General features: G+C 43.3%; 1 protein-coding gene across 2 annotated transcripts in view; it reads right to left on the reverse strand.

Annotated features, from left to right (window-relative positions):
- Positions 1–891: 891 nt before the first annotated feature.
- Positions 892–26614, reverse strand: part of myo7aa (myosin VIIAa) — a 52617-nt gene continuing 26894 nt past the window's right edge. For both annotated transcript variants that reach the window (XM_085430868.1, XM_085430867.1), the window contains 32 exons: positions 26151–26243; positions 24811–24905; positions 24386–24470; positions 24079–24297; positions 23616–23723; positions 23257–23466; positions 22544–22750; positions 22053–22229; positions 21678–21767; positions 21300–21427; positions 20328–20454; positions 20133–20252; positions 19862–20035; positions 19440–19667; positions 19017–19184; positions 18670–18787; positions 15965–16091; positions 15623–15792; positions 15344–15534; positions 14802–14926; positions 14521–14678; positions 13797–13950; positions 11948–12103; positions 11745–11850; positions 11543–11656; positions 10907–10994; positions 9841–9947; positions 8903–9088; positions 8524–8640; positions 7403–7486; positions 7174–7293; positions 892–5152 (listed from right to left, as the gene is read on the reverse strand). In XM_085430868.1, coding sequence (XP_085286994.1) covers positions 5060–5152; positions 7174–7293; positions 7403–7486; positions 8524–8640; positions 8903–9088; positions 9841–9947; positions 10907–10994; positions 11543–11656; positions 11745–11850; positions 11948–12103; positions 13797–13950; positions 14521–14678; positions 14802–14926; positions 15344–15534; positions 15623–15792; positions 15965–16091; positions 18670–18787; positions 19017–19184; positions 19440–19667; positions 19862–20035; positions 20133–20252; positions 20328–20454; positions 21300–21427; positions 21678–21767; positions 22053–22229; positions 22544–22750; positions 23257–23466; positions 23616–23723; positions 24079–24297; positions 24386–24470; positions 24811–24905; positions 26151–26243 — 4443 coding nt within the window. In that variant the 3' untranslated portion in view covers positions 892–5059. The remainder of the gene's footprint in view (positions 5153–7173; positions 7294–7402; positions 7487–8523; positions 8641–8902; positions 9089–9840; positions 9948–10906; positions 10995–11542; positions 11657–11744; positions 11851–11947; positions 12104–13796; positions 13951–14520; positions 14679–14801; positions 14927–15343; positions 15535–15622; positions 15793–15964; positions 16092–18669; positions 18788–19016; positions 19185–19439; positions 19668–19861; positions 20036–20132; positions 20253–20327; positions 20455–21299; positions 21428–21677; positions 21768–22052; positions 22230–22543; positions 22751–23256; positions 23467–23615; positions 23724–24078; positions 24298–24385; positions 24471–24810; positions 24906–26150; positions 26244–26614) is intronic.

A 26614-nucleotide genomic window follows, 5' to 3' on the forward strand; every position in this document is an offset into this window, starting at 1 on the left:
GCTGGGCACACAGCGCCATCAGCAGGCAGTCGGGTCGTCGCACTTTGGCCCAGCAGTGGGCCCGTTTTACAAGCAACTCTTACAGTTTATGCTAGAGACAAAATTCAAATGGTTCCTGAAAGATGAGAACTGTCCAGCCAAAACTACAAAATGAATTCAGGCATCCTGTTTGATACTTTAGGTGATAAAGTTTAAGACTCACTGAGACTTCAGGCCTCTCCGGGTTGAGGGGTTAAACCGTCCAAAACAGGCCACCTTTAATAAAGACTGATGATCTGGATTATCTGGTGCTTGGAAAGATTTCGTTTCGTAGTCAGTGCAGCGTCTCTGCTTTGCTGTCTTCATTCCTGCAGGAGTGCAAACATTTTTAAGCGGGTACAACTGAGGCTGTCTGTTAGTGGTTTGGTTCGTCGATCCTGGAGGGGTCCTGTCTGCACACCGAGGTTCTGTTCATTGGCTGCTCTTTAAATGTGACTCATCTTTTAATGTTACGGATGTAAGAGACATTTACAGGCAAAGTGGGACCTCTGAGGTGTTAAATGATAAAAGTCACTGAAAAGAGCGAGAGCATCAAATCTTATGTATCGCTTAGTGTTGTTTTTGAATAATGAGCTTCACACTTGGTGCTGAGAAGTGATCTGTGATATAATGTAATATTATAAAACTAGTATCATAGTTCAGATGCTAATCTTTCAAAATGTTAAATATGTTCTGGTTTTTTTACATTGTGCTGTTCTGACCTGCAATATTTTATTTTAAAGGAAATTATTTTGCTTTACTGTAACTTATCTGATGAAATGCTGCCGTCACCTGGTATTAAACATTACAAACAGAAGGTTTTGATTCTTGAATTTTACAGACACGCAGTACAAAGTAGCAGTAGACCAGAAATCCAACTTTAGTAAGACATTTTAATCTTTTAGTATTTCAGACGTTTGACTGATCATACTTGTTTTGAATATTACAGTAGTGAAATTAATTAAGTTGAATCCAAATTTACTGAGTGCTTTGTACAAAAGTGAGAGCACACGTTACAGAAACACTACAGGAAGTCAGGATGATGAGTTACACAATCAGAGTCAAAACACAGACTAATACTCTGAAAACAAACACAAAAGGCAAAAACTTCAAACGCGAATGTATCAAATGGGCTGATTGGCACAGTTACAAGCACCAGTTTATTATACAGACAAAAGCCCAGAGCTGGTTACCAGAAGAATGAAGGGTTCAACAGGTCGACGTAATGAGGTTAAAAAAAGAACCAGGCTGGAATTTCAAACACAACAAAAACACAATTATCATGTAAACCTTAATAAATTGTAAATTCAGAGCAAATAACTATAAAAAGGTTAATTAACTATCAACAGTGTTTACTGATTGTGGATAGGTTTGTTGCAACTTTATGATAAACATGCAGATTATTTTTATTACCTTTACCTTCTGTTCAGTTAGATTTAGTGGATCATAGTTTAGGTTAAAATATCAAACTTAGCGACTCACACCGAGCCCCTGCACCACCAGACCGACGCCACCGGACACTCAAGTCTGAGACACCAGCAGCTTCGACATAAATTTATTACACAAACGAAAGTCAAAAACTGAACCATGAGACCTTTATTGTAGTATTTTTAATTGATATCTGACTTAGCATCTGTACCTGCAAGAACAGTGAACAGTGAAACTGAGTCGCTGTACATTTCCAGGAGCTCAGCCTTGATATGGAGCTACGCGTTTGCTTCTGTTAAATTCATTAGTTGTTCTCATTAATAGGACTTTCATGAGCTAATCTATAGTTACTCAGTAATGATTTGCTAATACTTTGGACAAATTGTACTTGAATGCCTGAGTACAGGTCTAAATGGATTTTGCATCTAAAACCTTTAATATGTATTAAAAGGGAACTCGAACTTAATATCCATAGTTTGCAACTTCCAAATGTACTCTTATTTTACTTTAACTGGGAGTTCCAACAGAAATCAGCAAGTGTGGTTTTTCTTTGTACCTCGTAAACATCAAAAATGATGATGATTGCCGTGGCGTATAACCAGAGTAATGGCGACCTTTACAGGTCAAAGTGTGTATTTAAGATTTATGTAACAGTGAAAATATCAGCGTTTTTAACAGCATGTTTTAGCAGGAGAGGACATTTACTTTGTGTCTTCCTTCTATATTTTTATATCCCCCTTGCTATAAGGGCTGTGTAACATCCAAATTTCTCATTCGCTGGATAATAAAGATTTAAAGACTTACACAAGTAGGTAGGCAAAGTTTACTTTAAACCAGGGGCGGGGGAACTCTAGGTCTCAAGGGCCAGTGGCCTGCAGGTTTTAGATGTGTCCTTGATTCAATACACCCGATTTAAATAGTTAAATTACCTTCTCGACATATCTTGCAGTTCTCCAGAGGCCTGGTAATGAATTAATCATTTGATTCAGGTGTGTAGACCCAGAGTGAGATCTAAAACCTGCAGGACACCGGCCCTCGAGGACTGGAGTTGACCAAGCCTGTTTTAAAGGCAGTAAAAAGTGACGTGACTGATGGTAGTTTGTTTTAACTCAGGGTCCACATTACTCATCAGGACAGTATTGGCTTTGATCCTGATTAGGTCAATTCCAGTTCAAAAGATAGAACTCATCCATATTAGGAAAACTGAGATTCAGCTGGAAACCCCATAACCAGCTAACAAGTGACCTTTGAGAACATTTTTACAAACTAGAATGTAAAAGCCTCATACAGGAAGAAGCAGCAGCTCTCACAGAAATGACGCAATACAGGCAAAAATGTAAAACTGAACAGTTGTAAAGAAATAAAAAGTGTAAACATAAACCATGAGTATCAAAATAATCCCCTGTATTAAACTGTGACACACTGAAGTCATTAACCTAAAGATTAAAAACATGTTACAGGTCAATTTAGTGTCACAAAAACAACAGAAAAGTTTTAAATAAGCTCAGAGGTGTGCTACGAAGGACGTTCACCACAGCCAGGTTTTCTTTGTGTCAGCTGGACAAAGAAAAACCTGAAACCAAAGTCACGTCATGTGACTTTATCCACAGAAAATGATCCCCGTGAGTGACACCTACTTTAAAGTCACAGATGATAAAAATAGTGGTACAAATTTGAATATTTTAATTCAAGCCAAGCGCACTCTGCGCTGCTGATTATTTCTAACCTGACGGCTGCACATCAGAGCTCTGAAACCTTAAACTGGACACATTTAAACAGTGAAATACTTGAATAATCTTAGTGTGTGTTCTGGGTTCTAGATGCTGCAATTGCAGCAGTGTAAAGCAGACTAAACTGTAAATGAGGAGCACTTATAAAAACATTTCCTGTATTACCAGCTGAGTACATGCAGATTCACATGTCAATGCCATGCAGAGTTTATGCTGCTGTAAGTTTGTCATGGTAGTAAAGTGCAGCTTAACAAGTTGCATATCAAACGTATTCCCACAGCAGAGGATTCATATTGCACTTAAAGCATGATGTAAATATGAGTCAGTGACTTAACTCTGAGCACAAAACCTGCTCCTGACCAGGTTATTGTGCCAGTTAAACAGAGCCACTTTCATGACAGAGGAAACTCTGACTTTAAGCTCGACATGGCCCACTAAGCCATCGTAGTACACCCCTCTGGCCTCCTCTCAGTTTGGACCTAAGGTCAGGGAAAGAACTACTAAAAACAAATGATGAACTGGAACCCAATAAGAGCAGACGATACACATGAACATAAAATCTCAAATGTGTCTGACCTTGACTTCCAGGAAGTGTTGTATCAAAGAAAAGCCATAAACTTTTTGACTTTGAGTATTTCAAGATGCTCAAAAAACAAAAATCACTAAATCTGCTGTAAGGCTCTAATTTACACACATGAAACTAACGAATGACAAATGTGTGTTTCAGGGTATTTACAGAGTTACCAGCTAAATTTAAGACCTTTTTAGCCCTTTTATTAAAAATTAATATACAGTCTAATATCAGTTTGAAAATCATTGATGTTAAATTTACTGAAATGTAAGTTCCTGTTAATGCTGCATATGAAACTACAGCTATTTAATCATCTGGATAAGATGGACGGATCGAGTAATTCAAAGAACAAACATTTACTCAGTGAGAGATGAGAAAATATACGTCTTTAAAAGACTACGCTGTTTTTACGCTCTCAGGTTGGATGGTTTTTGTGATCTCAGATAATCTTTTTCTACACTCTGAGCTACTTTTTAAAATCAGCCTCAGTTTGATGAGTTCTGACTCTTCAGCCTCATGTCTCAGCTGAATGTTTCTGTGCATTTTAACTCCTTCTGGGGTAATTTAGATGTCTGCAGAGTTCATCAAATTATTTGTGAAAGTGCTGAAGAAACAAAAGGAATCAGCAAGAAATGGCCTAAAATAATTTATTATCTGTGTATGTATTAAAACATGTAAAGGAGTAGTCAGTCCATTAGTTTGACCTAAACATGTACAAGTGAACTTTAATGGATGGATTTGATGAGCTTATAATGAGGCAGGGGGTCCCCACAGGTGTGACATCTGAAACACGTGATATCGTAAACATTGGGCAAAAGTAAGAGGCTTTAATGCTCTCTAAAACCTGCACAAACCCTGTTAACAGTCAAATATCCCCTTACAGCAGTCTGGCGCATTAGCGTGTTGCTATGCTAATATGTAAAAATGCTCAATTAGAAGTCAGGTTAGCATAAAGTGCTAATACAGGGTCATGTTCAGGGTCACTGCAGTGTGTACTTAAGGCTCAGACCTGACGATGACAGCGTCTTCTTAAGGTGACGCAGTCAGAAAGGACAGTTCAGAGGTAGTCATCCTCACTGGACGGCTCGTCTTCATCATAGCTGTAGTGGTAATTGTTGCTGGGGCCTTCGCCGGGGTCGCTGCTGCCGCTAGCATTCGAACTCTCCCAGGTGAACTTTGACCCTTCTGTGCTAGCAGAAGGACTGCGGCTCATCCTCCAAAGGTGGCTGGTAAAGGTCCGCCCCCAGCTGCAGTGCTGGCCAATAGGACGTAAGAGGCGGATGAGCTCAGTGGCCTCCTGCCAGTAAGAAGTTCACTTGCTGTGGCCCCGCCCTGACCGGTTCTTGTTCATGGTGGTCAACATTTGGCTGATGTAGGAGGTCAGCAGGTCATCCATCTTGTAGCCCTGAAGGTTTAATCACACAGTCAGCTGACCTCTCCACTCCAATCACATTTTTTATTATAGTTTTACATAATTCCCTTTTTTTTGGTTTCATTTAAGTGGAAAGAATAAATAAACTGTTACAATCAAGTTTAACTATACTATAAAACAAAGCTACAATGTCTGTGAAGGTTCTCAGTCATCCAGGTCATCGTAGTCAAAGGAGCTTGCAAAGAAAAGCGTCTGGACTTCTTTAAGTTGCTTGAAGACGTTTCACCTCTCATCCGAGAAGCTTCTTCAGTTCTAAGGTCAAATGGTGGAGAGTCCCACATTTAAACCCAGTGGGAGTTTCCCCCCACAGAGGGACAAAAGGACCCCCTGATGATCCTCTAATCGCCTGAGCCAAGGTGTGAAACTGGGTGTGGGTCCCAATCAGCCAGAGTTTCGGGTGAGCTCATTGTGAAACCTGGCCCCACCTTATCATGCGAATTCCTGAGGTCAGCTGGCCCAGGATGTGAGTGGGCGTTAAGGCGTCTGGGGAGGGATCTCAAAACTGGATTATAGATGGCAGAGAGTTGGTGTCGTAAACCACCGCCTCTGTTCAAAGACGGTCGCTCACAGTGGACATAGATGGCTTCTTTCACTTCTCTTTCAGCAGCTGTACAGTGCAGCGAGGAATGCCCAGACCTCTACATTGGAGAGACCAAACAGCCACTTCACAAGCGCATGGCACAACACAGAAGAGCCACCTCCACAGGACAAGACTCAGCAGTCCATCTGCATCTTAAGGATAAAGGACACTCTTTCGAGGATGCCAATGTTCACATTTTGGACAGAGAGGACAGATGGTTTGAAAGAGGAGTGAAAGAAGCCATCTATGTCCACTGTGAGCGACCATCTTTGAACAGAGGCGGTGGTTTACGACACCAACTCTCTGCCATCTATAATCCAGTTTTGAGATCCCTTCCCAGACGCCTTAACGCCCACTCACATCCTGGGCCAGCTGACCTCAGGAATTCGCATGATAAGGTGGGGCCAGGTTTCACAATGAACTCACCCGAAACTCTGGCTGATTGGGACCCACACCCAGTTTCACACCTTGGCTCAGGCGATTAGAGGATCATCAGGGGGTCCTTTTGTCCCTCTGTGGGGGGTCACTCCCACTAGGTTTATATCTGGGACTCTCCACCATTTGACCTTAGAACTGAAGGAGCTTCTCGGATGAGAGGTGAAACGTCTTCAAGTAACTTAAAGAAGTCCAGACGCTTTTCTTTACAAGCTCCTTTGACCATAAAGCTACAATAAACAAACACACACTTTCTACTGGAAACAAATATCAAACAATAAAAAAAATAAGATAAACTAATGTTTCAATAATCATGATAGACTCAGGTTTGTGTTTATCGCTTATTTCTAAGTCTTTTTTTAGAATTCGTGAGACTTTCCTAATTTAAAATTTTTTTTTAAGTTTATTCAAAAAGAAAAGATTTTGGGACTGTAAAATGCTCCACTCACCACCGACACTTTTAGAGCTGCGACAACAATCGAATCCTGCTTAAGCCTTTCATGCAGCGGTCCCCAATCCCCGGGCCGGTACCGGTCCGTGAGTCGTTTTAGTACTGGGCCGCGAGAGTTTAGGCTCAGGTGTGAAAATGTATGGCACACACACTGGTCATTTAATGTTACTACAGATGTGTGACGCGTTTCATTGTAATTGTTATTTAACCCTGTCATGCATGAATGATGGCAACCTCAATCAGGACTTTTTTCTTAAGTAGTTTTATTTATCTTTTTATGCCTAAAGATGAATAAAAATAACTAAGAAAAAAATCCTGATTGAGGTTGCCATCATTCATGCATGACAGGGTTAAAAAGTGTTGTATGAATAAAATACCCACAGGACTTTCACTGTGAATACTCGTAACGCAGCAATGCTCCACCTTCTAAACCTCTGACTCCCAGCTCAAGCACCTGAACTCTTAGTAAATCAAACATAGAACAAAAGTAAGTGTGTGTGTGTTTAAGTGTTCATTGCTGGCACCCACCAGTGAGGTCTCACACAGCAGTTTGCTTCCTCTGACCAGGTTGCCGATGGTGATGTGGAAATAGGTGTTCCCGCTGCTCCAGTTGGAGATCTTGGTGAAGGGGTGAGTGGTCAGGATGTCCTGCAGACACAGAGGTCATCAAAGCTACTGCACCGGCTTAACAGGTTAACGAGCGCAGCGGCTAAAACATAACCGATACGTATGCCGGGAGTTATGATTATTAACGAACCTTTGACTTGGGGTCAATGAGACTGACTCCATGCTTGTTGATGGCGATCAGCAGGATCTCCGGGTAGTTGGGCTCTGTGGTTTGCTAAAAGACAGAAGCCACATGTTAGGATGGGTAAATATTCACTAATCATCTCTAACCTTACATGTAAAACTGTCGCGTTTCTCTGTAGTTTGTAGCATAAATGTGGACTCTGTTTGTGTAATCAGGTGTTTCAGATGGCGGGCGCAGACTACACAGCACTGATTCTTCCATCCATCATCATCCCGCTTTTGCTCCTTCATGTTCACAGCTGTAAACAGCTGGCAGAGTGCTCGGCGCTCACACTGGACGTGTTGGTTTTCTGTCTGTTATGGCGCCCTGCACAATCAAACTGACCTCTCATTAACGTGAAAGTTATTATTGATAACTAAAATAAACACACACCTCAGTTTGTAGCCAGCATTAGGAGGCGTTGGAACATTTGTCTGCATAACTACAGCCTGTGTCATACCTGCTCTGAACTTTGCCCTTAACAAACAGTACCCATTACTTTAACTGAGAGAAAACTAAGACTGAAAACTAATAAAAAACTAACTGAAACAAGTAAATCTAACTGAGCCACTAACACAATCTGTAGTCAATTTGATGTAGATCATCCACAACTACTGAAGCAGCCTGAAGGAAAATGGCAGAATGATTATTTATTGCCTTATTTTTCTGTGAATCAGCCTACAGTAAAGTCTGCATGCTTCACCTGTCTGCGTTTATTCCAATTTCGTTATTTTTTACTTTGAGGTGGGAGTTCGAGAAGTCCAGAGACGTTTGACAAAGACTTTGTCGGTCTTTTCCTCTGATCATTTTTTTAGACTGTGGCTGTGAAAAATACTGGAGATCTTGCAGGATAAAGTCGGTTTCTATTGAAATGAGAACATTCGGAGATTTCAGCCACAGTTGCCCCGGAAACAGCACGAGGTCGCTGATTGCTTGAACAAACTTTGTTTTTTTACACATTTGCCTCAAAACAAAAACACATTTAATTTAATGTGAACACTTTTTGGTGATGTTAGACATTCGTCCTTCCTGGCATCAGCCAAACACTCAGGTTACACTGTGGAGGTGACGAGCTCAGGCGCGTTTACCTTAACCTCAAAGAAGGCGGAGCCAAAGGTCGGCCATTTGTAGATGACCTTCAGAAACATCAGTTTGGCCTCTTCCCTCGATTTCCCGGCCTGCTTGTTGAAGTATGCAACAACAGACTGCGTGCGTGTATACACACACACACACACACACACACACACACACACACACACACACACACACACACACACACTCTTACTAAACAGCAGCAGCACAGACTTCAGCACAGAAACAACAGCTGTTCTTTTCTCAAAGCAGCTGATTTGTCAAACTTTAGATGATCTCAGCAGAAACACTGATCAGTCTGTACAAACATCTGACTTCAGTAACTTTAAGTAATTTTTAAAAAGCTTGTTTTTTGTTTTGTTGGGGGAGTTTTACCCTCTTCCAGTCATCTGGTGACATCTGGCGGATGAGGTCCTGGGGAACCAGCTCCCGAAGCATCTTGGGAATTGTGGGAAAATGGGATTTGTCATCTTCGAACTTGACGCGATAGATAAGCGCTGCGAGCTGGAAAACCTCCTCTCGTGAACATTTGTGGTAGCCACGCAAGTATTTAGGCAGCTCCTAAATCAGTGCAGAGATGGTGAGAGAACAAAGAGACGCTTCGTTAAACTGTTGGTGACAAAATGAAACCGCACACAAAGACCATCTTTAAAATGAACGTTTCCAACACTGGACGAGACGCTGTCATTTTGAACAATCATGGAGGTGTACAGATGTGCCCATGCTTTTTCAAAATAAATTGACTAATATATACTGATATGTACTGTGTGGCACATGTAACAGGAATAATCAGCTTCCTCTCCAGTGAGTTCTTCTGTGAACAGGGGGCTGCTCATTTATGGCAAATATAATCTTTGTGGGTAATTATTTAACACGACTCCTCAGTCTTGCTGTGCTGTTAGTACTTTTAGCTCCTCTAACCAGCATTGGTGAGCTCTGCATAGCAGCTCTAGTTCTCCACCTGCTGCAGGTTCTGGGGTTCTGCAGCTAAGAGACACGAGCCCGACCTGACGGCCTGCAGCTGAACTTTCAGAATAAGATCCAAGGGATTGTCCAGTAGTAAGTAGACGCTGTTGTCTCAGACAGATAGGAAATAATGTGATTACATGATATGTGCCCCACTAAAACAGAATCTTAACGTGGAAAGCACGTGCATAGCTATCGTCTTACACAGGAAACTGTGTTTAACTGATCTGCGTTTCCAGTCGGACTGACAGTAATGACTGGCACGTGGATCAGGAAGTCTGGGGTCAGATATAAGTCCTGAAACATGCAGGCCGAGTCGTTCTCAGTGCGTCTCTGGTAAAACTGACCTGGTAGTAGTGGAAGATGGAGTCAGCGAAGGAGTCCTTCCCTGGAACCGTGTTAGTCCACAGCTTCTTCATGAAGAACACCTGATAGGTCAGAGAGGGAACGATTCCTGTACGACGAGATGGAAGGTTGAAGGTCAGCATGAACTGTGATTCCATGTAACTTTGCAGTTAAGCAAACCCCAACAAACTAACGGTGTATTCAGCACAAACACACAGGAGTTCAGCTGGAGTGTTTTTACTGTTTCTCAGCCAACAAATATTCACCGAACAGCCAATGACGAAGAAACATTTTCAGAACTCACCCGAGTCCAAGAAATTAAGTTTAAACTTCTCTATCTTGTCATTTTTTCTTCCATCTCTGTTTAAGTTTTGAAAACACTGCACGACGTGAACTTGTCCACCATTCTGGGCGTGTGGTGATCAGGATGATAATGATGCTCGATAAGAAGGCCCCCGGTCAGCTTGGCCACCGGCAGCCGCTGGTCGTTAACACAAGCCAGAAACAGACTGTTGGCCTTCAAAGTAAAAGCTGCACCCTTTGAAACGTGTTGGCTGATCTTACTCGCTGCTGTATTCTTAATGAATACCACGTGATGTTCAGTTTATAAATCACTCCCATTAGAGTGGAGAGGATAACAAACCAGTACCTTCAAAGAGCCATGATGGCAACAAACGCTCAGCTTCACTGACCAACAACTGACCCCACGGTGGCTACATGCATACATCTGTATATTACACAGCAGGAATGCCTACTCCTCTCCATCTGTTTTTGCTTTGAATGTAATCAACTTGTCTTATTTCCTCTGAACACAAGTCTGTAACACACACACACACACACACACACACACACACACACACGGTGTATGTGGTGAAAAACACTGTTTATCATGTGCGCTCTAATCAGAGATCTGTCATGAAGGTTACACCGAGAAGTTTTGTGAAACTGTTTGATCAGCATGAAATCTGCAGTTTGTTTTATTAAATATTAACTTCTCATTAATATTTCACAGTTTTGCTTTTAAAAGTCCTGAACTCAACCCAAAGATATTTTAAACACGGTACCGACCGTCTTTAGCCGGCCGAGATTTCTTGATCCAGTCCGTTAAATGTCTGACGAAGTCAAAGAAGAAATCTCCCTCAGGTACACTGATCACCTGCAGAGGGCACACACAGAAACATCAGCGTGAAGTTAATCAAGAAATTAAACTTTGTGAATGAAAGATTTGTGTTGTTATAGAGAGCAGCTGTAATCATTGAAGTGTTAAATGCAAGACTCAAAAGCAATAATTCATCAATTTTAAGAGGCAATGTTTAAACTGTTAACAATCAAAAGAATTAAAAAAAATTAATTCAATTGCAATATAAAAGGGACATCTACTCGACCATATAGCGGTAATTTTAGAAACTTACAGAAATGGTTTGTAAGCTGCACACAGAATCATAACTGTGTCCTTAAGACATTTAAATGTATTTGTATTTAGAAACTTTACATTTTCGTGTAAAAACTGCAAGTTCCTTCTGTTGAGGACGTGTTTTGTGGTTAAGGTGGAACAAACTGTAAAGGAACAATAGTGATGACTAGTACAGACATCTAATAATCCCAGTATTTCTTTAGAGTTGTGTACTGGTTTGAGGAAAACCTCCTGAAACCAGTAAAGCTGTAATACTCTGAGGTTCTGAGAAACCATCGTTGACCTCTGACCTTGTCCGAGATCTTGACGAAGAGGCTGAAGCCTTCGGGAGATTTGAGCAGCAGTCTGGTGGAAATGTTCTGACAGAAATCCTTCGCCTTGGTGCTCGACTCCACCTCGAAGGCCTGCAGGTGTGAGACCAACAGGAAGACTCATTTTTCAAACACGTTTATTTACAGAGAAAGTTTACACCTGCAGGCTTGTGTGTCCGACCTCGTCTGTGTCGTCGGGGAAGTAGACTTTATGGAAGATTTGGGTCGTTTTATGTTGGATGGCCTCCACTTCCACCAAATGAGGAGGGTACTTCCTGGATCCATTTCTGTTAATGATGACAAAAAGCAGCAAAACTGGTTGGAAAAAAAATATGTCAACACCAAATACGATGATTGTTTCAGGCTGAAAGTCTGAGGTGTTACCGTAGCGCTTTGTGCACCCTCTGCATGCAGTCTCCAGACAGCGGGTGGTGCTTCTTGGACTGGAGGTAGCGCTGGATGTGCGGCAACAGCACGTTACTGGGAGGAAACAACCCAGTGCACAACCACAGCAGCTCCCAGCCTTTCTCCTCACTGTACCTGCAGCAACACAACACTCACCTTCAGCTTCTGCACAGAAAAATTTAATCTGCCTGCAGCCACAGACTGAATGATGACTGTCCACTGAATGCGACAAGTAATGTGAACATTTAGCTTTAACTTCTTCTACTCAATTTATTTTGCATAAAAGCACTTTTGCTTCATTTCATGGACAAAGCAGCATCTCTGGGGTTTTTATAGGGGTGGGTTTTGATTATCGATTTAGCGATTAAAATCGATTCTAGCTTGGATAACGTGATATCGATTCATTCAAATCCTGAATCAATTTTTAAATATAAATTAATTTTGCCCTCAGGTTAAACCTCAAAATTTCAACAACCACCGAACAGCTAAAACAGTAAACGAGAGCAGGAACACGGATTCTGCACAAAGACGTAAACACAAAGCGCGGACCCGCCGACGGATCAGAATCAGTGAGCTGTCGGCTTTCTCACCCGACGGCACGGACACGGTCGGGGCTAAAAGCTGACAGCTCACTGATTCTGATCCATTGGTGGGTCCGCGCTTTGTGTTTACGTCCTTTTTGCACTCGATTCTGAAGCTGCAGGTTTTATGGTAAATGGCCTGTATTTGTATAGCGCTTTACTAGTCCCTAAAGACCCCAAAGCGCTTTACACATCCAGTCATCCACCCATTCACACACACATTCACACACTGGTGATGGCAAGCTACATTGTAGCCACAGCCACCCTGGGGCGCACTGACTTTATCTCTCTCCAAACAATATTGACCGAACCAGCAGCAAAAGAAGATCCAAACTTCGCTTCACATAAACATCGTCATGAATTCACTCTGACTTTTGCTGTTTTGCTTCCACCACGATAAAAATCACACTTCATGCAGAGCTCTCTCTCCCTCTCTGTACTTCAAGAACAGTTTCCCGTCTAAAAATCTGTTTTCTGCATTATTCGCTTGCTTATTACGCACACATCTACCGTTGTTTACAGCGCTGTCGGCCGCTGCTTTTTTCCCTTTTACTTCCGAAAAGAAAGCCTCATTTCTGCCGTTCAATTCTGAACAAATTTAAACTTTTTAAAATTATGCAAAATTGCAAAACGCTCAGCTGTGTCTCTAATCAAACCTCTGTAACTTTGCTCTGCTTCACTTCAGCAGCATCAGCCAATGTTCATGTGTTGATTAATGGTTTTCTTTCGTTTTTGATCTACTGCAGAATATTTTTATAAATCCCAGGCCAGGAAAATCACCTTCATGTTTTTCTATGTTTTATCCTCAGCTATTTTGACACAAAGGCATCTGCTGTGATGCTCACACCTTTGATAAAGTCTCGCAAGTTTCAGCTTTCTTTTTAATAGACAAAAAAAATATGGACATGTACTGATGCGTGATCAGAATTATAATATTTCTGACTGTCTGAGGATAAATTTCTCTGAATCGAATAGAATCGAATGGTGGAACGCATTGATTCTAGAAATCAGTGATGATACCCAGCCCTAGTTTTTTTAATTAAATCAGTGGGGGGAAATACAGTTTCTCTAATGGCCACTAGAGGCCGACTCCACCACAGGTTGACAGGCCGGCACAAAACAGCATCATTGTCTATTTCACATCCCCCCAAAAAACCAACAAAAATCTGAGTTTCATCCACGTGCACCTCATCGTTTTATCCTTAAAAATCTGTAAATGAAAGTGTGACTGAGGTGAATTTACACACTTGACGTGATTGTCTGTGAGCTGTTTGATGATCTGACAGTAGATCTCATCCTTCAGTGGTTCGGCCTTCAGCGCCCCTTCAAAGATCTGGTCCGTCAGCTCGTTCACCGAGCGAGTTCGTTTGGACGGGTAGTCGCCCATGTACTTCATGATAGGTAGGCTCTAGGTCAAGGAATAACCCTGACACATGTACAATATAAAAGCAGATTATAAAAGCAGAGAGATTACAAGAGCTGAGACTGTGGCAGACGTTTAACTACCAGGGAGCAAAAAAGGCTTTTTAAGTTTTTACCATTTACCAGATTTGACTGGTGATTCTTTACATGCAGTTTTTATGGACAGGTGGCCGCTGAAATGAAAGTTATTTTTGATCAAACTTCAAAGTAAACCCCCAGGTAAATGTGTAAAGGTATCAGAAGTGGCAGTAGGTTCTAGCAGAGTACCCTGACCTGCTTCTAAGAGGTGTTTCTAACCTGCATCTGATAGTCTTTCCCTTACAGTGTAAAATACAAACGATGTAATAACAGAGACAAAACTCAAACCATGATAGAAACGCAGAAGATCATCTAATTAGAATGGCCCTAAACTCTGAGAGAGATGAACGCCGTTACTGTTAACGATGAATGCTTGTGAATGTTGTGAAAACATGTCTGTGGGCTTAGTCTGAACACAACATAAGCTCAGAGTCTGCTTGGTGATCCACCAGTCGGCAGTTTAAAGGATATCTATAAAAGACATGCAGGCGTCCTGAGCCAGCTCCTCGTGGCTGACGACCTTCTTCAGCAGCGGCTGTTTCAGCGGCTCTCGGGTGCAGCTCCACAGCTTGTCTTTCCCGCGATTCTTCGTGACCATCACCCGGCTCAGGGTGTGTTTGGGAGGAGGCCTGACAGGAGCAGGTTACACAGAGATCGCAGGACTCAGGAATGAAGGCAGAGGATCATCAGAACAATAGATATTTGTTTTTGAAGCAAGAATATCTATCTATCATGTTTTTTGGTCTGTGTACCTGAAGTAGTCGTAGGAGAACTCCTCCAGCGTGTAGGGTTTCGTTCTGTCATCAGTTTCCACCATGACGACCTGCGAAACACGAACCGACTCCTGACGCTGCTCGGGCGTCATGGTGACCAGCGCCTGATAGTTCGGATCACATCAGACTGCATCATGTTTTGTGTAAGCACAAAAGACAACCTAACACAGCAGCATCTGTGACATCACAGTGGGCCATCTTTCATATACAGTGTATGATCTCTAAACTGTTAAACAGGAAATGGGAACATTTTGTAATCTTAAGATGTAATTAAAACATAATTTTGTGGTTATTGTGCTTTTTGCTGTTGTGCGTACAATCTCAGCAGTCCTCTTTTTGTTTTTTGCTTATCCTGATGTTTGGCTATAGTCTCCTTTAAATGCTGAAAGCCCATTTTTGAGGCAGTTTGATGCTCATTAGGTGGTTGGAGGAGTCACTAAGGTGGCTCTGAAATGACTGAAAGTGCCCAGTAATCACATTTTTTGTATTCTCAGACGTTTTAGGTATGTTTTCCTCCTCACCACTATGTCCTGCTGAGGTCGGGTCATGGTGGGCAGGACGTAGACGCAGTCCACCGGGAAGTCTCCCTTCTGATTGGTTCGTTCGTTAACACCGTGTGCCCAGCCAGAGTTGAGGACCTGCTCGCCGGTCTCCTGGTCCAACAGGATCAGGTCTCCTTTCCGGAAGCTCAAGAACGTCGACTCCTCTCCAGCTGAGGAAGAAAACGGCACTTTGTAAATCTTTTCCACACTGGATTTATTTCATTCCAAGCTGAGCGTGCCTCTCTGCTCAGGACTCACTGGGGTTGGGGTTGTCCTGCAGAGCGACCACAAACTTTGACCTCTTCCTCAGACCCTCCAGGAAGGTCACCACCAGGTCCCGTATGTCCTCTGCGTTGTTGGAGGTGAAGGTGTACTCGTCTCCTTTGATGGTCGCTAAAGTGAAACTCTGACCCTGCAGCTTTCCTCCCCTGAAAGAACAAAATATGCACTGACCAGCTTCGCTGTCCAGGATGACGATGAAATTTACATTTAAGTTTAGGCTCCACTTTATACGCTGAAACTCTTAACCCCTCATTCCTCACTCACGGCCCTCCGATCAGAGAATCATGTCATTGGTCAGGTGACTACAGGTAGACTCACCTGCTGCTGGAAACTGCAGTGATTTCTGGGAAGGAGAGCTCTAAGAGGACCTGTTCCTGCTCATCTACAAAATAAACTCCCGTCCAGTTGACGGCGACGATGAGGTCGTTTTTAGGCAGACTGGGACCTGAGAAGTAAAGATCAAAATAAATTTAAAAAAGAAAAGAACTTACAGAACCAAGAGGTTAAAATATAAATAACAATTCTGAATAATTTTGCTTTAAACAATATCCGTCTTTATTTTCGTGTCACATTGTATCAAAGTTAGTGGAATGAAAATCACTGATGGCAGACTGGAGGTGCTACAGCAATGCCGCTGGTACTTTGCATAACATTAAAGGGTCATATCATGATATCAGTGCTACAGCAGTGCTATGCAGGCACGTTTCCTAGTGCCCAAAAACAACACAAGCCCAGGAATGTCAGCTTATCTAAAAAGGGAGCTACTTCAACGACAAGAAGCACAGTACTGAAGGTGGAAAAACTGATGTGTTGCAGCACTCGAGGCAAGAAATGCACTCCTCATTTGCATTTTTTGAGATGCAAATGAGGAGACTTCACTCAGGCAAGTCTGCTGGACCAGACGGAGTGAGTCCCCGCGTCCTCGTGTCTGTGTCCCCCAGCTGTGTGGAGTCTTTCATAAACTGTTTATGCTGAGTCTGAGTCTGCAGAGGGTCCCAGTGCTGTGGAAGACATCATGCCTCATCCCTATTCCAAAGACGCCACGTCCCAGTGGCCCCCAGGATTACAGGCCCGTGGCACTGACCTCCCACATCACGAAGAGCCTGGAAAGGCTCATCCTGGACCAGCTGCGACCCATAGTAAGACCACATCTGGATCCCCTTCAATTTGCTTATCAGCCTCGTCTCGGAACTGAGGACGCCATCATCCTTTCTGTCATCGTTGTATTTTTACTCAGTTGTATATAGTATTTGTATTTGTATTCTATTTTTATCTTATTGTATATTTATTTTATTCTACTGTATATAGTATTTTATTTTATTCTATTCTGTACAGTTGTGTACTGTATTTATTCTTATTGTATTCTAATTTTTGCCTCATAACTTTTGCACTGTCCACTTCCTGCTGTGACAAAACAAATTTCCCACGTGTGGGACTAATAAAGGTTATCTTATCTTATCTACCTGCTCAATCGTGTCTACACCCATCTGGACCAGCCGGCGAGCACTATGAGGGTCATGTTTTTTGACTTTTCCAGTGCTTTCAACACCATCAGGCCGACCCTCCTGGGTGATAAGTTAGCAGCGATGCAGGTGGATGCTTCTCTGGTGTCCTGGATTGTTGATTACCTGACAGGAAGACCACAATATGTACGTCTCCCACAGTGTGTGTCTGACAAGGTGATTAGCAACACAGGGGCACCACAGGGGACTGTCCTCTCCCCCTTCCTCTTCACCCTCTACACCACAGACTTCAGCCACTGCACAGAGACCTCCATCTTCAGAAGTTTTCTGATGACTCTGCGGTGGTTGGATGCATCAGCAGGGATGATGAGACAGAGTACTGGGCTGTGGTCGACTCCTTTGTCACGTGGTGTGAGCAGAATCATCTGCAGCTCAACGTGGCAAAGACCAAGGAACTGATCGTGGACTTCAGGAAGACCAGGAAACACTTGACCCCTGTTTCAATCCAGGGGGTCAGTGTTGACATTGTGGAGGACTATAAATACCTTGGAGTACACATTGACAATAAACTGGACTGGGCTAAAAACACCACAGCACTTTACAGGACGGGCCAGAGTCGTCTCTATTTTTTGAGGCGACTGAGGTCCTTCAACATCTGCCAGAAAATGCTGAGGATTTTCTATGAGTCTGTGGTGGCCAGTGCGATCCTCTATGCTGTTGCATGCTGGGGGAGCAGGCTGAGGGTCGCAGATGCCAACAGACTCGATAAACTGATCCGTAAGGCCAGTAATGTTGTGGGGATGGAGCTGTACTCCCTTAAGGTGGTGTTGGAGAGGTGGATGTTGTCCCACCCACTCCATGACATGCTGGTCAGTCACAGGAGCGCGCTCAGTGAGAGACTGAGATTACCGAAAAGCACCACTGAACGACACAGGAAATCATTCCTGCCTGTGGCTCCCTGTACAACTCATCCACTTAACACACTGTTTACTGCAACAGCTCCACCCTTCTTGCACATGTTCTTTTTCATTTATTTATTAATAAGTGACTTTTATGTATATATATGCCTGCATATATTGTGCTATTCTTAGTTAGTGTATTGTCTGTCTCCGTTAATGTTTGTTTATAATGGAGCACTGTAACGAAAAATAAGGATTCTGATTCTGATAAAAACAAACTGCTGAGCATCACTGTAGCGCTCGCCAGCTGCACTGCTTTATGACAGGAGGAGCAAGCAGTGGATGGAAATGACTGATGATGGAAAAGCAGCTCCTTAAGAGTTTACAAAGGAGTTTTTCCTTCCCACTGTCTCCAAGTGCTTGCTCATAGGGGGGCGTCTGACTGTTGGGGTTCTCTCTGTATTATTGTAGCATCTCTACCTACAATATAAAGCACCTTGGTGCTATATAAATACAATTTTATTGAACTGAGTAACTTCAGTCATAGTTGAAATAAACCTTAATCAATCATTTTACCAATAATCAATAAAACTGTTCAGTATTTTCACACTTTAACTAAGTGTCACCAAAGTTGTTCAAAGTAATTTAAAAAAAGTTTCACCTGAAAACTTGAAGGCTTCGTAGAAACGAGAGAACAGCAGAGGCCACTTGTGGCGAGCAAAGTCGACCACTTCCTCCTTCACCTTCTGAGGGTCAAATCTCTTCTGGGTGTAGATGCTCTGAGCACAGAGATGTTCATTACATTTACATGTGAAAATAAAAAAATATATAAAATAAATGTATTTATCATACTGCTACAGATAATGTCCAAGCTGAACATCTTAGCTTGGATATGAAATTTCAGCGTTTCAACAATTTAAGCTGCGGTTGGCCCTAAAAGACAAACAGAATCACGTTCATCTACAAGCCGGGCTAAAAAGACCTCTCCTTCTTACTGGTGATAATCACCTTTTTATGAGCAGCCATGATGAAGTGAGCCCACTTCTCCACCGATCTGGAGGTGGTGATCTCTCTGTCCGGGATGTAAGACGGGATGAGGCTCAGCAGGCGCTCCAGGAGGATCTCTGAACCGTAGTCAATGTAATACTGCTGAGAGGCCAGCTCTGCGAGGTCATCCTGGAGACACAGAGACAGAATAAATAAAAAAAAGTTTGTCCTGCCTCCTGTTCAGCCAGCCTGACAGTAATCAGTGCTCCTAACACGTGAGCGTTACCGACTTCTTACCCTTATTAATAATGCAGAATATTTGCAGTTCCTCTAAGGCCCACAGAAGGCTGACTACAAAATGTTATAATGTCCACTGTTGGAGCAGAAATGTTTCCCATGCACTTGCTAAACACTATTCTTTGAAAATAAAGGACGTGTAGTCACCCTGTCACAGCGGTATTCTCCAAACTTGACGCCCCTGACGGTTTGCTGGTAGATCAGGTTGGTGGCGACCTGGTCTTCTGTTGGCTCGTGCCACGGCGTAAAGATTTCTTTCCTGAAGAACAGCCGCCAGGGGGCGTTCCTCTCCTGAGCTCCCTGCTCTTTGGCGTACTGCTCGCACTGCGACACGGCATCCATCACATGGTCGCTCCCGCTGCCTAAAGAGGAGACCTGCAGGACGAGATCAGAGGTGCAAACTGGTGACTGTTTTTTCTCCAACAAACAGAGAGGTTCACATCTCTGCAGTGGCCACAAGATCTGAGAAAGATCCAGATGATCCAAACTGTTCCAGAGCGTGAGGCCTAACAGGTGCTAGAAAGGAGTATCATGCCTTGGAGCTCATATGATGCCGTGTGCGTGCCCACCTTGTCAAACAACGCGATGTACAGCGAGAAGCCAAAGCGGTCTCGCAGGTTGATCTTGTCGGACAGGGCGCTGCAGAGCTCCTTTGCTGTGGTGGCCGAGTCTGTCAGCAGCGTTTTGGTCGTGCCATCCATGAACGTCACCGGCAACATGATGGGCTTCTTTGATTTGGTGGCCTGGACGTTGATTTCACAAAAAGAAACAGTTCCAGTAAACGGTGGGTGAAGTCACAATGGCCACGTCTGTCTTTTATATACAGTCTATGGTTTATACCTGCAGCTCCAGCCAGGACGGAGGCTGCGCTCGCGTCCCATTCACAAAAGTTCGTCTTAGACGTTCTTCACAGTATGGAGCGTAGCCTGGAGGCCCGCAGCTGATGAAGTTCCTCAGATACTGCAATCAAAACAAACACAGATGTAACGTCATGGCTAATGTGTAAATGCCAACACAAACGTTGGACGTACTGACCTTCACAAATTTGTCTGATGGAGCGAAGCAGCCGACACACAAAGAGATGAGGATCCAGCCGCGAGCGTGAGAACTCTTAGACGGGTTCTGACTCAGCTGCTTACAGATCTGACAGTAGATCTCATCCCTAACACACACACACACACACACACACACACACACACACCCCTACACCTCAGAAATATCAAAGACATTAACAGAGACCCAGCAGAACTTTATGAAACACATTTTATGCAGATTAACTGAAACTGGATGTCGAGACTTTGTCCTGATGGTGAACGCTGCTTCATATTCACAGCCAGACACACACGTGTTCACCAGCCTCTGCACTATTATTTACTCTTTAAAAGAAATCATGCCGTTTCATTAAATTACCATTTAAAATGTATTTTTATCTGCATGGCTTTATTAACTCATTCAACGGCATCTTCATGTATAAATTCAATTCACATCAGGTTCATTTGTGAAGCACCAAATCACAACCACGTCACTTTATACATTGAGATGAATATTAATGTACAACAATGATAATAAACATACGGCAAATATGACAGAATGATGACTAAAAGAAAAATCAACGGGATGACAGCTTAGATGTCCAAAGAGATTCATCTTGAATTTAAGAGCAGCTTTGAGTCCGTAGACCGTCGTATTGTGTTAATCTCCCATATGTGACGTAAACGTTTTTATGAGGCAACAGCTCGATAAAGGAAAATTTGAAAGTATCTGCTTTTTAAAAAAACAAACAAACTTCAAATTAAAGTTTCACTGAAAACTGGAAAATTTTAAACTTTCACTTTTAAATTTCAAAGTGGGCCACAGCGCTGTGACATCTGGGAAGGTCTATTTTATCAAATACACAAAGGGCGGCTTAGATACAAGTTTTTTCCTCCACATGTCCAGTTTTTATATCCAAGGTAATTTTGTGTAAGTTTGGGAAACTACATGATGACCCTTTGTTTGTTTGTTTACCTGAGTCCTGGCCTCAGGATCCCGTTGCCGATGATAAAGTGAAGTTTCTCCAGGTTGGATGTGGGACGATCTTCCAGCATGCTGTTGCCATGAAGACCGTACTCACCATCGTTAAGGCGCTTGGTGACCTGAAAAGCATCAGATTACATGATTATCTTAATTTGTCTGTCTGTTAGCAGAATTATTCACAAATATATGGACTTGAAATTGATAAAATATCTTCATCTGCGCTTGAGATAAAATCTGACTTCATGTTTTTAACATGAAGTTCAAACCCAGATTTCCTTCTGCACCAGAAGCACAATTTTCAGTCTCAGACTGCTCATGTTTAATTAACAGAAACAAGACCAGCATCATATCACCCTCCCTCTCTCTTACCTCCTCGGTGATCTTGGATTTCTTCTTCAGGGTGAGGGACACAAGTTTGTGTCGGACGCTGTTCTTCTTGTGGCTGTCAGAGTGAGGCGTCTGGAGGTGAGAGAAGGAAATCAGCTCACAGAGATCCCTTACACAGTCACTGTGACCTGCACCCTGTTATTCCTGATCTTTGGAAACTATATGAAGTAACAAATGTTAAAAACAGATAAGTTACATGAACACACTGAATAATAGCTCATACTTTATAGTCAGTATCACAGAACCACCAGTTAATCTAAGCTAGATTTTGAAACTTCTTTAAAGGAAATGTCACTTTTAGCTCATGTTAGCGTTTACTCGCTCAAACCTTTAAACTCCGTCACTCTTCCTCCTCACCTCTCCCTCCCCTTGCAGCGCCTGCAGCTCTCGCTTGTACGTCTTTTTCCCCAGCGTCTCGTAGATTTTGGTCATGACTGGGATCTTCTCGCTGCCGTCGCTGATGGCCGTGTGGTACTTTGGCTCCGGGAGATCGCCCATGAACCTCAGCACCGTGATCCACACCGCCAGAGCAGCCTGAGCAGACACGCAGGGCACAAGGAAACAAAAGGTTCATCAGGTGAAATAATTGTTCCTTTGTTGGTTCGTTCTTGGCTGGTGACAGGTCTTAGTAGTCGCACCAGTCATCAGCATCATGGAGCACAGACTGTAACAGCTGCACACAGTCAGAACCTTTCTGCACTCATTACGTCTAAATTAAGTTAAGGCTTAAACCTGAGAGACGAGCAAAGCTCGCTGTAGAGCGACAGCCTCGTGTGGCCTTTTTCAAAACTTCTTCAGTCGCTTGCAAAATACATTTTTACTTTTGCGGGGTCAGAGGTCAGACCTACCAGCTGGTCCCCCTCATCGTCGTGGAAGAGCAGCGGCTGTTTGAGAGGTCGTCGGGCGTAGGTGTGCGTGGTGGTGCCCTGGAAGTAGGTGGCAGCAAACTTGGCGAACTTGTACTCTGATAAATCCTCTTCATCATCGTCCTCAGGCAGAGGAAGAGCCTCATCCAGATCCTCCTCCTCCAGCTCGTGATGGGTCCGCTCCAGATCCTGTAAAGAAGACAGTAAATTCTTGTCTGCTGAAGTTTCCAGAAGTTTTTCAAATTCTCCAAATTTTCCAACTTCAAAAATCCCTCAAATCTATCACTGCGTCTCAGAAACATGCTCTCCTGCAGCACTGTTACTGGAAACAGGTCATTCTTTTTAGAGAAAAAATTTACCTCACACATTCTTATTTATCTAAAGCTGCGATTTCACTGGACTTGGTTATCTCTAATAATTTGAAATAACTGCCAACATGATATCTAATTTTAATGCCCTGTAAATCTGCCATGCTGCGTATTTGAGTAAGCAGTCTTCATGTGTCCTGTGAACATGCCACACACACAGACGATGGCATTATTAACGATCGAGGCTTAAGGAGTCATTTTCCGTCCTCCTGATCAGACACCTTTGCCAACAGGACACAGTTTTACTGATTACACACGTTGGGTAACTATCTTTGGCCTTTATGAGAAAACGGTTCATTAATAAGAGGAAAACTTTGGTCGTGTCACCTCAAAGCCAGCTGGGGCTTGCCCTTCCTGACCCGGGAAAGAACTGGTGGTCCCCAGGAAGCCGAACATCTTGTCCACCATGTCGGAGTCATTGACAGGCTCCGTGCGGGCCTTCTCCATCTGCTCGACCATCTCCTTCTTCCTCCGAGCCTCCTCCTTCTCCTTCTTCTCCCGCTCAGCGTCCTCTTTGGCCAGCTGAGCCAGACGCTCCTGAAGAAAGAAACATTGCACTAGATCTCAAAAATACAGAACAATCCAGTATGTTTCTCAGCACAAGTGTGATGATGAATTATTATTATCCACTTCCCTGCTCTGCTTCACTGATGTTTTAAATGTTGTCACATGTTACATTTGTTCACCTGGTGTTTGCGTTCAGCCTCAGCTTTCGCTCTCTTTGCAGACATCTGGTTCCTCAGTTTGGCTTCTTCAGCCAGACGCATCTTCTCGGCCTCCAGCCTCCTCCGGTACTGAGAGGAGAAATGAAGGAGTCCACCATTAACGACTAAATCAAAACTGCAGCAGCCAGCTGCCAAAACATCCTCGGCACAGCAGCAGAGGGCAGTGCAACTTCTGAATGACTCTTTTTTACACAACAGTGAACAATGTAATGACACTTTGAGGCCGAGCATTAATTTAACAAAGAAATCAAGAGAAGCACAGAAATCACAATGTATGAAAAGATATCAAATCTATCAAGCTCTAGATTTTGTAAACTGATGACATGAACGTGATCTCATCATCTCTAAAACTGAAAACTTGTGTGTAAAATGAGTTTTATGTATATGTGCAATGTTCTGTGTGTGTGTGTGTGTGTGTGTGTACCTCTGCCTTCAGCCTCTTGTACAGTCGTCGAGCGATCATTCCTCTCGTGTAAGCCTGGATGGTGATGACGGCCCACAGCCGGTGCCTGAATGCTCGACGCACCAAGAAGCCGCGACAGCGACCCTGGAAGGCTGTGATTCGCTGACGGGCCACGTGATACGATGCGCACAACTTCCTGGAACGAACCAGAGCTTGGAGGCGAGAAAAGCCAGCTCGCATCTGAAAGTAAAGAGGAGGAAAGTTCAGCGAGTCTTTGCTTTGATTTTATTTTGTTTCCACTTTGTTCAAACTGCTGCTCGATGCTCACAGCTCCATAGTTCTTCCTGCACTGATATCCTCTCCACGTCTTCTGGATCAGCACTGCCGACTTCTTCAACTTTAGGAAGTTGGATCTGAAATTGAAAATAATCAGAAACGATTATTTATATGACCTCTTGTTTTACTGTTCATACAAAGAGAAAAAACCTCTGAGAAATAGTTATAAAGAGTCACAGAGAGACTTGTTCGTCTTATTTTCTGCTTTCAAAGAAAACAGAACAGTAAGCGATGCAGCTAGCGATGACAGTCATACTCAGGAGATATGTGCAAGTGTCAGTTTTAAGCAGGTGCAGAACAACACCGCAAGCTACGGTCCGAGAGCGTGATGTTTGAATTCTACTCCGGGATAAGAATCACTGGCAGCTGCATAAAATAAAATAAAATCTCAGTCTGTGAGAAACGCTGACGACCCACCTGTCCTTGAAACCCCGAACCACCTTCTGGATGAGGATGACCTTGTCTGTGATGGCCTTGTCTCTCTCGATCTCCAGCAGCATGTCGTGATGATCCTGGACAGAATAATAAACACACTCCGTACGCTTCTGTTTCTCTGCTCTGACTCAGTTTGAGAACGTTTTAGTGATGATTTGAGACATTTTACTCAAAACCACAAAAGTCACCTACTGGTCCTGGAGGAAAAGCCAGGAGGAAGTCAGTAACTTAAATGAAACAGAGCAGCTGTCACTTCCAGCTAACGTGGCAAAATATAAATATCTGCTTTCTAAAAATATAAAATGTAAGACACAGGCAGGATACACAAGCTTTAACCTGACAGTTTTCAACTAACATGACACACAACTAAATGTAAACACCTAAAGCTCCTTCCCGTCATCTGTCCACCCGCATGCAGGCTGATCTGACCACGTCCTGTTGGGGAAGTGTGGGCACTGCTCTGCTTTCACCCACTGAACTTTCTCCTTCCTGCTGTACTTCCTGTCTGGCCGAGCATCGAGGCCTGAGGGAGATGAGCCTCGACTCCACCACAGTCAACACATCTCAGTGCTCCACCCCCCCAACTTATCAATCTAAAACACTTTAAAGGTGAAAGTGTCACATTATATCCACTATGATTTAAGGGCTGAAGGTCCACCCCCTTCACCGAAATTACATTTTATTCCCAGGAGCGATCTTTGATGAGCGCTTTGAATGCAGGAAGTAAAGAAAATAAAAGGCAGAAACATAAAAATGAAGATAACGGCTGTGCTGCAGAGCGACGATAAACAACAACAACAACAAAAATGCTTTGACAGGCTGTGCTCGCCACGTCAAACTACACTGTGGAGCCAGATGATATGTTCTTTTAACCTCTGTGTGGGGACGGCCAGCTAACAGACGTGACCTCTGACCTGATCTGCAATACATGTTTGTATAAAGTAGGCAGATAGACAGCTGGAAACTAAAACACGCAGTGTTTCCCATCAGCAGACGTGTGGACTGGAAACAACCAGAGCAGATTCACGGCTGGGATGAACCACAGCCGAGCGAGTCAGAGACGAGAATGTAAAGAAGTTCTGGATAATGTGGAAACATTTCAGTGGAAAGATAAGAGAACAGTAGTTCACGCGATGTGCTGTGCTGTGCCAGCCGCTTAGCCCGGGCATCAGTGTTTTTTGGAAATACAGCGAGCCCTGTGAAAAGTTTCACACTGGTGCTGTTAGCAGCTGTGTGAAGTGGCACCTACAAATCTGAGACTTTGAACAACACCCTGCAGGCTTTTCTGCCCTGTGTGGACACACGCCTGCATGCAGGAGTACCTTGAGGAAGATCTTGGTTTTTCCCATCTGCCAGTCGTCGTCTCTGCCGAGCACGGCCTCAGCGATCCTCTCACAGGTTCCTCTCAGGTCCTCCTGATGGAAACAGAGACGGTATCAACCAATATATTTTATTCCTGGACTCTACCAGAGTAGCTTTGCATGATTCACAGTTTCCAAAATAATCCTCATTTATCTCATTCTGAGCCTCAGTGTGAAACAAGCTCTTTAAACCCTTCAAACAAACTTTCTCCAGACAGGCTGGTCCTCAGAAAAAGACGAGGGTGGGGCTTCTGTGCTCACAGAGCTGTGTGTCCAAGATGATCATATAATGCATATCCTCTCTCGCTGACATCACATGGAGCAAAGAATAGAAAAAAACTGTCTGAAACTGAGTGTTCAAAGAATTCTATAGCCTGTTTCTAAATCACAGGGATTACATTTGCAGGTAATCCCTGTGATCCCAA

This window comes from Copadichromis virginalis, linkage group LG14 (assembly GCF_057382275.1).
Source record: "Copadichromis virginalis isolate Kocher_CV1m ecotype Utaka linkage group LG14, C_Virginalis_male_GT1.1, whole genome shotgun sequence".
Lineage (NCBI taxonomy): Eukaryota > Metazoa > Chordata > Actinopteri > Cichliformes > Cichlidae > Copadichromis > Copadichromis virginalis.